At 39.6% G+C, this 11,142-nt stretch overlaps 2 protein-coding genes and 1 non-coding gene across 3 annotated transcripts; all 3 read right to left on the bottom strand.

The window, feature by feature from the left end:
* Positions 1-1,957: 1,957 nt before the first annotated feature.
* Positions 1,958-2,847, bottom strand: LOC104443014. The gene is made up of 2 exons (XR_005550455.1): positions 2,679-2,847; positions 1,958-2,591 (listed from the first exon to the last, which is right to left on the bottom strand). It is a non-coding gene; the product is annotated as an uncharacterized LOC104443014 (transcript).
* A 1,903-nt stretch (positions 2,848-4,750) lies between these two features.
* LOC120286231 (pentatricopeptide repeat-containing protein At2g44880-like) lies at positions 4,751-6,565 on the bottom strand (the record flags this gene model as incomplete). Its single annotated transcript, XM_039311206.1, is given in 3 exon segments — positions 4,751-5,637; positions 5,640-5,957; positions 5,960-6,565. Coding segments are annotated over 3 exon segments (1,713 nt in total), but the record flags the coding sequence as incomplete, so codon positions are not given.
* Positions 6,566-8,658: 2,093 nt separating this feature from the next.
* On the bottom strand, positions 8,659-10,790 carry LOC104441533 (UPF0565 protein C2orf69 homolog). The gene is made up of 3 exons (XM_039310847.1): positions 10,683-10,790; positions 10,306-10,605; positions 8,659-9,520 (listed from the first exon to the last, which is right to left on the bottom strand). The coding sequence occupies exons 1-3, from the start codon at positions 10,788-10,790 to the stop codon at positions 8,930-8,932; spliced, it is 999 nt and encodes a 332-aa protein (XP_039166781.1). The 3' UTR covers positions 8,659-8,929.
* Positions 10,791-11,142: the final 352 nt, after the last annotated feature.

Raw genomic sequence — 11,142 nt, 5'->3', positions numbered from 1 at the left:
ACAAACTAAGGGAATGTTAGTTTGAAGGAAAATTATTTCAAAAATATTGCTTTCCCACTTGCTATAGTTTCGACATGGGAAACTAATCAATTTATGGAAAACATTTTCCATGGATTAAAAATAACAATCTCAGATTGTGAGAAAATGGCTTCCTCTTTTAACAAGAAGGAAACCACATTTACTAAACCACCAAATAGATGAAAACTAATAATTTTCCATGCTTGGCAAAAAAACTAAAAAAAATGCTTCAATGTTGGCATAATGAAAATTGTTCATTCTAACTTCTATAATATATAACTATCAATTTTTCTTTAACATCATGTTTCTTCCCTAGGTAGTTTATTGCAGTGTGTCCAAATTGTTCCTCATTATCTTTGTTCTCTACTTGAAATACTTGCTTTTGTTTTATATGATGCTAAACCACAGATTTTCTTTGTAGCGTTGCTATTGGGTGAGAAGATGGTGTTGCTCCACCGATTGCTCTGACTTGCTCTAACATTGAAGTAAGTCTTTGACCACTGTCTTTCATTAGTCTCTGCGTCTCCTTCTCCTTCTTCTCTACTCCTCCTTCTCCTTCTTCTTTTCCTTCTCCTGCTTCTTCTGCTCCTCCTTTTCCTTCTCCTTCTTCTTCTGCTTCTGCTTCTTCTCCTTCTTCTCCTTCTTCTCCTTCCGCTTCTTCTTCTCTTCTTCTCCTTCTCCTTCTGCTGCTTCTTCTCTTCTTCTCCTTCTCATTCTTCTTCTTCTTCTTCTGTTTCTTCTTCTCCTTCTCATCTTCTCCTCCTTCTCCTCCTTCTCTTTCTCCTCCTCCTTCTGCTACTCCTTCTTCTTCTTCTTCTCTCCTCCTCCTCCTCCTCCTCCTCCTCCTTCTTCTTCTTCTTCTTCTTTTGCTGCCGTTTAGAAGTCGAGTTATTCGGTTGCCAATAAAAGATATCATTCAAGATGTGTATGATGTTAAAGAGGTGAGGTCCTGGAGAGACTACTTTGATAGTGGACTCTTGATGAAATAGCTACTGAAACTAGCAAGTGAAAGCACTTGGATTGCAGAGGATGAGCTACAGAAGATTGACACAAAGACATGCTTAGTTCATTCGGGTTTTCAACACTGAGCTTGATTGTTTCCATGGGAGAATGAAGCAAGAGCATAATTGAAGTTCTAGTATTTTCTTTTTTTCAAGTGTTTTCTTTATTATTAAGTCATTTATTTTGTTGAAAAATGTCAAAGAGCATTCCTAGAGTGCTCGGTAAACCTCACTAAATGTGCTTTGAAAATTTATGATTTATTATTTGAAGTAAGTGAATTTTATTAAAATACATGATTTTTTTCATTTTTAAGATATCTTTGAAATGGCTATTATCACTTTTAGTTGGCTTATAGTGCTTTATAGACATTTGTTAGCAAAGACCCTATTATGTAATCAAGTCAATAAATGGTCACGTGTCTTTTACTAATCAAGCTTCCATTATTCAATAGTCTCTATTCATGTTTTAATTATTTTGATACCATCTGAAATAGTCGGAGAAATAAAAGAGAGCAAAACTAAAATAAAATAAAAAAGAAGTCAAATGCAAAGCTAGATTTGAGGAGAATGGAAGCTTGATTAGTTATAGATATCCTATGATTTATAGAAACCAACGTGGCCTATTGAGCTACCAAAATTATTGACGAAGAGACCTGAAGATCTATTGCTAATCTCAACCATTAGAGCTCATAAAAAATCACATTACTAACTACTCACGACCATTTATTAATTTGATAATATGATGAAGAACCAACTGAAAAAGATGACGCCTAAAAAACAATATTATGCTTCTGTATCATTTTCCATTGGTTGGAAATGATCGTGCTCAAATGTCTTTCGACACGATTTTTATTTCTCCAGATCCATTTTTCTTTTTTTCATATTTTGACGTAATTGGAGAATAAAAGACAGTAGAAGAACAATAACAAGGGCTAAAATCGAGTTAAATTGAAACTAGAATAAAGAAAAAAATTCTAGAATTATATGAAACCATTCTTCAATACAAATTCTGAATCCATGCGGTCCAACTATGACAATCCGCTTCTGTTGCCACATTCTCTGTCGAAGCTTCATCCTCCAAGTCCATGTACTTTTGCATCTCACCCAGAGAGAAGTGGAAATGTGCCTGAAACGTTCACGAATTTCACTTTCCCAGCTTCATCCAGGGTTTTCAACCGTATCCAGTCTCTGCTGTAAAGCAATGGTGATTTAACTTTGCTTCCATCTTATCTTTTCATATAATACTTTGAACCTGACTCTGAACCTGCTCAAATTAGTCTGCTAATGGGACTGGATTGCCTTCACTGTAGGCCTTGATTAATTACCCGCACCATCCCGACAAACTGGGAATCAGGCTGTAACCGACTCCATCCTGCGTGGCTTTGATCTGCCATCACTCAAATAGTGTCCTCAGTTCGAAAGTCCTCAGTTATGCTCAGGTCGTGAGCAAAATCCACACCCTAAAGCCCTCTGTGCTTTCACGTACAGCTTCTGTGGTTTCTTCGAACTAGTTCTTGATACATCTGGCTTCTCCTGGGTTTTTGGCCTACCATGTGGGCTCATCTTCAAAAACTGAAGCAGATTGAACACTGGTTTTATACGCCAATGCTTGCCTATCATTGGACTAATGATTTGGTTCACACACTTTTAAATGCTAACCTTTATTGTGACAACCCAACATGTTTGAATCATGTCCATCGCATGCAATTGTAGAAAGGCGACATGCGCACAAGAAACACTGATCAACTCCCACCTTCTGACAGAGTGATTATATTCTTCCAAGCGCATGATATATTGCTCCCTCCCACAATGCCATTCAAGTTGATGACTTGGCTTTTATTTGCTCCATTGTTTTTCACCATCTGGAAATGTCTTCAACAAACCCTCTCATCAGTTCTCTTATGTACTGCATTCTCTTCATCAAGTATATCAAAAATTCAAGTATCTATAAAGATAAGAAATTAAAGATGGTATCGGTTAGAATCATGAGTATATCAAGTAAAATCCAGCCATAACCATCTGACCTGTCATAGCTCACATCTTGACTTAGCCAGGCCATCAATATAAAGTATGTAACCTTTATAAGTTGGAGAACTAAATAGATATTCTAAATACGACCCAAAACAAACAACAAAGCTTTTACGCACTAGGTGGGGTCAGCCAACGTGATATTCTAAATGCAGATTATAGGATGCAAAATTGACTTTCTTTCCTATGTTTAGATGAGCCATTATAAAAACATGGACGTGATTCTCAATATGATCAAATATTACAGCAAAAATAGAAAGTTATCATGAACAAGACTATGACTACAATGGTAATGGTGACAATTTATCATCTCCACTTATGTTGAACTGCAGGTGAGGAAATATCATTATTCCTCATGGTGTCAATCAAGATCCAACATCTAGATCAACAATGTGTATGTGTGCATGTGTGTGTGTAAGAACATGTATTATGTGTAAAAACCAGCTTCTAATCCAGATAGATGTGCTTGTCTGAGATTATGCAATATTAAGGCCCCCCTCACTAAGGTGCTTACCTTCTTTTTGATCAAAACACGCCTCCTAGCAACAATACCATAATTTCTGGTCAATAAACTCTAAGAATATGCAATGACCAAAATGGCTGCACTTCAATGAGCGTAATTACTCTGCAGTACCATTCCAACCCCTTATAAAATTGCAGAAAATGGATCAACTACTGCTTGTAAAATTAATATGTAAAGGCATCACATGAGATATTTCATCGTGTACCTCAAGTAAATAGTTATTCATTCCTTTCTTTTGCATGGCAAATGGTCAAGAAAACTTGCAGACAAGTTGATAAAAACAGGTACCACTCACCACAGGGAACTCAGACCCCGCTTCAAGCTTCATCTTTTGTCCATGACTTGAGGGCCTTTAACCAGAGTAAAGATTTTTGCATGGTGCTCCAGTAATCTGGCAAAGGTGGAATATATATGTTTGACAAATGAGTCCGTAAAGGAAAAATGATGACGTTAAGTAACAATATATCGCCCAGTAGAACCAAAGACCACAGAAGCTTCCATAGGCCTAAAATTCATGATCTTTCGTCTATTACTATGTCCAACAATAATTTAGCAGCAAATACACAACATCAGTACCGTTGGACTGCTATGACTAAGCAACACTGACGATCAAAATTGCGGCACTTATGGAAAAGGCCCTTTCGTTAGGCATGGTGTTTAGAAAAAGCCAATAAAAGGGATCAAATCTCAATATACCCTCAAAATAAATCTGGACAGAAATCAGTAGACAGCATAGCACAGCCTAATTCTGTCCAGATCTGTTAACTGCATTAAAGATTGTTATATTTTGCAGAAAGTATAATTGATGGTTCTCATTGAATAAAAAGACACAAACTATAGCAGTAAGAGCTGCCCTTAGAGTAATCGCAAGGGGAAAGGCAATTGGTTTGTCTGCCTAGTTGGGTACCTTACCTAAGAGAGGAGGGTAAAGAAAGCCACGTTCAATACTTACCTTGACAGACTGACTAATGTAGTTTTATCACCAAAGCCACTGGAGAGACTCAACCATGAGGAGTGGAAATTCTTTCCACTGTTGAATTTGAGATGAAGTGCCATGTGTAACCCCTTTAATCATTCCACACAGAGCATTGCCATCAACATGGTGCTTGGTCGATGACTTGTCCCCTCATATGCTTAAATAATTGACCCAATGTCGAATGAATAATCTCATAATGGGGTGCAATCTGTTTCCAGCCAAAAACTCACTCATTCTCCCATCGATCTCAATAATACTGCAACCTGTTTCCTTATTTGCTCCATTTGTACTCATTAACCTCTTAATCTCCTCTGCATCAGTCCATCTCTTCTCTGCTGCATATAGGTTTCTCAACATAATGTAGTTCCCATCATTCTGAGGCTCCATATTTACTGTTCTGCTTATAAGTCTCTCCGCTCTTACCACGTCCTTGAAGTATCCACAAGCAAATAAGAAAGAGCTCAATATTATTGCATTAGGCTCATAGGGCATGCTATCTATTATTATTTCAGCCTCTTCTAAATATCCTGCTCTACCTAATAGATCTACCATACAACCGTAGTGCTCAATCTGAGGGGCAAGCCCAAACTCATCCATTGCTTTAAACCACTTCTTCCCTTCCTTCACGAAACCAGTGTGATTACATGCAGATAGAACACCAATCATGGTTATATCATTCGGTGGAACCCCATGCTGTTGCATCTCCAGGAATATTTCCAATGCTTCTTTGCCATACCCATTGACTGCAAGCCCATTTATCAAAGCATTCCAAGAAGCTACCTGTCTTTCGTGCAACATATTAAACACACTTTTGGCTTTACTAATCTCACCACATTTAGCAAACATATCCACAAGTGCCGTGCCCACATTGCTTGCTCGGTCAAGCTTCTTTTTCTGTGCAATATGGTAAACCTGATAGCCTAAATCTAGAGCACCCAGATCAGCTATAGCTGGAAGAACGCATACAAGAGTGACTTCATCAGGCTCAACCAATGCAGTTGACTGCATCTCAGAAAACAGTCTCAAAGCTTCATGGGGCTGTTTATTTTGGCAATATCCATTAATTATGACGTTCCAAGAATACAGATTCTTTCTGGCATGGCATTGAAGAGTGAGCGAGCAGATTTTACGTCACCAACATTGCAATACCCATTAATCATTGTAGTCCAAGAAACCACATTCCTCTCTGGCATTTCATTAAACAAATCCTTGGCTGGGTCCATATCTCCCAACTTAACATAGCCATCAATCATTAAGTTATATGCTGCAGAGTCCTTCTCAGGCATTTCCTCAAACAACTTCATTGCATTCCCCATATCCCCTCTCCTCGCATAACCACCTATCAGAGCTGTCCACGAGACCAGACTCCTCACGCTCATGTCGTCAAACAACATCCTCGCAGCTTCCACGCTCCCCATTTCGCATACAAATCCACAAACGCCGTGGACACATACAAGTCCGACCAAAACCCCATCTTAACAACATGGCTCTGCACCTGCAGCCCTTCCCAACAGGACGTAGCCAGCGAGCCACACTTCGCCAGCGCGGTGAACGTGAAGTTATCGGGCGAAAAGCCGGTGCTCCACCGGAGATCACGGTAAAGAACAAGAGCCTCGTCAAACTGGCGCAGACCCACGTGGGCTCTGATCACGGCGTTGCAGAGGAACCCGTCGTCTCTGTGGGGACTTTTGTCGAACAGGAGGCGAGCATGGCGTAATCCCGCGAGCGGGTCGGAGCCGGAGGCGACGGAGGCGCAGCTGGCGACGAGCTTGGTGAGGAGGTTGACGTTGAGGTCGAAAGCGTGGCGAAGCATGAAGGCGTGGATCTGGAGGAGAGCGGGTCGAGAGTTCCTGGTCCGTTGAAGGAGGTAGAGACATCTCCGTTCCAGGGGAGTCCAGACGACGGATTTCGACTGCTCCATGGACAACTTACTCGCGGACTCGTCGAAGTAAGCATCGACCGACACAAAAAGAACTATCAATTTCGTCTATTTAAGCAAAATTACGTAATCACTGGATTTGCTCCAGTGCCCACTTTTTAGGGTTCGAATGATATCAATATGTATATTATGAGACATGATTTCCATTTTGCTCATCACAAAAAGAAATATAAGATTGAAAAGGTCAAAGACTAGCCAAGCTGATCATACTCCAGGGATCATCAAGCAAATCTAGAAAGATGGCTTTACTAAAAATTTGGATAAACTCATGTGGGATGAGGATGATTTAATTTCGAAATGGATGTCGACTCCATACCCTACAAAAATTATGCATTTACAAAAATCGAAAGTGAGAAAATTAGAATAAAAATAGAGTATGATCAATAATTTTTTTAAAAAAAAAAGCAAAATTACAGTATAACAAAATAAATGCCTCATTGCAATTTCCTATCGAAATTATTTATCGTATATTTTCCTAAGAAGTAAGTTAAGTATAACTATGTAGTGAAGGTCATCATTTTGTAATTTCCTTTTGATTGTAAATGTTTTCTTGTGAGATGGTAAATTCCTTTTCCAAAGGTTGGCAATTTTTTATCATAATTTACTTATTATTGTAGTATTCATCTCATGCAAGAGAGTGGATTACTTCTATAATCTTTAAAATGAGTAATTTACCTTCAAAGTAGTAACATTTCTTAAGACAAAGTGTGTTATAGGAATTCATCTTACCTTGTAATAAATAAATGGAGCGAGTGCTGATTTTTAATGATCGTAATTGTACTTCAGTTGAAACATAGTATGATCTTTTCAATGGGCTGGGCATCGGCTCAAAGCGCGATATCCCTACTGAGCTTGCATTCTCGGAAAATTACTAACAAAATAATGTTCATAAAATTAGTTTCAACGTTGTAAATTACCTTCTGGTTTGTAAATATTTATAAATGCAAAATTATCTTATATACCGTAAATTAACTTTAAAGTCCATAAATTACTCATAATCGGAATCAATAACAAGTCGAAGCCAGTAATTTTAGCAAACGGGACGTGGACATATATATTTCATACGGGAACCAAGAAGCGCCCGCTTATTCGTTGCAATCATCCCCGACTTTGACTCCAGCCAATTTTTTACTTCGATCTCCAGCCACATGATGTCGGCTAAACTTTCACTAAGGGCAAAATTATCAACCAAATTTCCGGTTTTTCCGCACCTGGAATTACCAAATCTGAAACCTGAACGTAATTAACCTCTTTTTACCTCTTTATTTATATTTCCCCCTGAGATTGTTGCACTGCATTAATCAATTTCAGATTGAACACGGCGGATCTATATTTAGAAAAGTTGCGATGGAAACCTCACGAACCGATTGTAATCCTACTTGGTGATACTTAGTATTATCATGTCATGACGAGTGCGGTGATGATAACTGAAACCATCACTAATCAAGCCCCGATCCGCACAAGCATGTACTTGGCTTAAAGTGAGCAGTCAGTTTGCCTTGGCTCTCATTATTGGTTATTAGGTTAAACGTTGTTATTGTTGGTTACTATATTGGATAATGGTTTGTGTTAGCCCTAAGTTATTATTACATTTAAAAAAAAAAATCACTTGCTGTAAGCACATCATTAATTTATTGAACCGTCAGATGTCTACCAACATTCAGTGCAGTTCATATAGCTGCTGTGATTTGTCAGTCAAAGCTACATTTTGTGCTCCAATAGACAGAAAATGCCAGGGGCCATCTTTTAGTGCAGTCGTTGCTTCTCGTTAGTCAAAGAAACCCATGGGTAATAACACCTTTATATATATATATATATATATATATATATATATATATATATATATATATATATATATATATATATATATATCTGTAGTTGTTATTTGATTATCAGTGAAGGATTGAGAAACTAAAGTGTCTGATAAGTTGAAAAAGGAGTGATCACTGAACCTCCAGTAAGGAATAGCTTTGTGACCAAACATACAAATTTATCTCGAGGAGAGAGGATAGTTTCAAGCTCGACTGTAAGGAAGGGAAAAGTTTTTCCCGCCAGAGAGGGGACATTCCATTACCGTTTTACTTTATCCTTTGACATGTAACTCAATCTTGAATGTAAGTCCAGGGCTCCTATCCCATGGATCAGGAAATACATGCGCTGAAACCTAAATAGATGACCTTAAAGATGAGACTGTTTCATTTTTCATTACACTGAGGTAGTCCTTATACATGCTCTGACAATTTTTCATTACACTGAGGCAGTCCTTACACATACTCTGAATTACTCTTTATTTTTGGCCAAGTAAAAACTATGTGTCTGTGAAGGGGCAACAAGAGTAAGAATAACTGGCTAAAGTGTAGTGAACAGGCACAAACAAGCAGCTCTCAACTCTGTCTAAACACAACACTGTACAAGTCATGATACTATTCCGTAACATTTGTAAGTTAGATGCTCACATCCAAATTTTCAATTATCGCAAAATGCATCTCTAGATCTGGAGGCCTGTCAGCAAAATAAAACTTCTCTGCTACCTGTATTTTGCCTCCGGCCTTCTGAGGTTCAGATTCAAGCAGGTGCAGCAGTCTATCCTTCTCACGGCGAATCCAAATGCGATTATGGTCACACCATTGCCTAGGAGTTCCATGAAGGACGAATCGCAATGCCTGAGCTCGTTGTACAAACCGTTGGGAGAGTCTGCCAATCACATTTGGATCGGTGATGTATGCGCCAGAGGAATTTAGGCCGACGTCAACGTAATGGATTTCTTGGATGCTGTTCAGAAATCTTTCTTTCGTAGTAGGTAAAATTTGAGTCCCCACCTGAATATCAGGGGCTTCATGACCCAATAGCTCTTGTCCAGCAGAAGATGGATGTCCAGAAGATGAAGGTTCGAAATGGCTGAGCTCAGTCACAAGCTGGTTAAGCACAGTGCCACCTTTGCTAAAACCGAGGATGACAGTTTTCGGTGGATGCCCTTGCGGTGGTAATAAGCTTGTGGAGACAAGATTCTTTTTCCTTGAAAGAACATTCTTCGCCTGAAAAGCCCAACTAATTAGCATGAGAAACCATCATACCAGAGATGACTTTCGAGTTTCAAAAGACCAAACACATGAGATCTTAAATGGCTAAAAGGAGAGGTCATATTCTTAAATCGCAAAATAAGTACGCTTCTAATTGTCACCGATTTCATTCCTTCTTGTTTGTTTCCCCAAATACTTCTTTCCAGGCTATTTCTTCAAGCATTTTTTCTACTTGGTGCTCACACTCTATCATGCCGTATACATTTCCAAATTCAGGTGTTGACCTGCCTAAAAAGGAAATTTAGTGACAGGCACCATTTCTCATGATGCTTTATATATCCATCATGCTCCTCATGTGCTCAATCAGCAACAGACCACTCAAGGAAGTAACAGATAATATACTATGACAACGAGCGAGAGCATGTAGCAGAGAACCCATATCATATGACTCCACGTCCCATACACAGCAGCGATTTTCTCTGCAAATTAGTATTTCTTCCCAATTTCGTGGTACGGTCATCTTCCTTACTTTTGGGTAATTTTACCTTATCTTATTCTTTTTTTCTGGTGTGATTTTCCAATTTTTCTTTGTAACTTGTAAACCCCCTTGGAATCATGTAAAACCAAAGAAAGATCCTAGCAAGCAACTGGATCCTCCCATATCACATTCCCTATGACAAGATTCACAGAAACACACCACATCAAACAAATGCACAAAATTGCTTCAAAAAGCCATCAGCAAACGACACAACTTTTCAGCAGTACGCTCCAAAGAGCACAAGCACCAGGAATGACTTCACCTCCTCAAGGCAATTCGACAACAGCGAGACGGTCGACGAAGAAGCAGGGAACCCGACGTGGCCATACGATCTCGGCTCCCCATACTTGTTCGCCGAAGGGACGAACTCCTTATAGACGGCAAAGGGCCCGTTGAAGGTGGAAGCCTCGACGACCCACGCGTTGACGGCGCCGCCGAACTTCGAGACGAGAACGTCGGCTATCGCCTGCGGGTCCGACAGCCTCTCCACGAGGGGGTTCCCGGTCCCTCCGACTCGATCCCCATTGAAGAAGACGGCATTGGCCGACGGCGCCTGTCCCCATGACGGCGAAGCGCGAATCAATCAAGAGTGCGATTAGGGTTTTGCAGTGGGGCGAGCAGAGGGGCGGGGGGGCGTACGAGTAAGGTCTCGGAAGACGGCGAGAGGCGGAGAGATACGGCGACTCGGCAGCGGGCGGCGCCCTTGGCGTGGATCGGGACCTTCAGAGTAGCGCTCCATCGATCCATCAGCGCCGGAAAACCCTGGCGTCAAAGCTACTCTATCAACACAAGCTTATTGTGATGTAGAAATACCCTATTGGATTCTCTCCGAAAAAAAAATACACGATCAATTACTTTCTGTTGATCAAACAAAATTGCAATATGATTCTTTTTCTTCCAATTTTGCCATAAGATACCAATTTCTGCATTTTCGGAATGAGAAATCGATCCTTTTTTCATAAGCATTCCCTCATAAATAAAAGAGTCAAGATAGTAGTTACGCCAAAACAATTTGAGAAAACCAATGAAAAATTCCTAAGCCATGCCTTCTTGAATAGGTTTATCTTAAACTTTCCAATAAACTTTAAAAGTCCTTGAA

Source organism: Eucalyptus grandis, chromosome 4 (assembly GCF_016545825.1).
Source record: "Eucalyptus grandis isolate ANBG69807.140 chromosome 4, ASM1654582v1, whole genome shotgun sequence".
Classification (NCBI taxonomy): domain Eukaryota; kingdom Viridiplantae; phylum Streptophyta; class Magnoliopsida; order Myrtales; family Myrtaceae; genus Eucalyptus; species Eucalyptus grandis.
The sequence above is the reverse complement of the archived record's forward strand: the minus strand, read 5'-3'. Positions and strand labels throughout refer to the sequence as shown.

Coding starts and splice junctions, on each gene's coding strand:
- LOC104441533 (XM_039310847.1), bottom strand. CDS start 10,790: ATGGATCGATGGAGCGCTACTCTGAAGGTCCCGATCCACGCCAAGGGC. Junction 10,606..10,682: donor CGTCTTCCGAGACCTTACTC/GTACGCCCCCCC, acceptor GCTTCGCCGTCA/TGGGGACAGGCGCCGTCGGC. Junction 9,521..10,305: donor TGTCGAATTGCCTTGAGGAG/GTGAAGTCATTC, acceptor TGGGCTTTTCAG/GCGAAGAATGTTCTTTCAAG.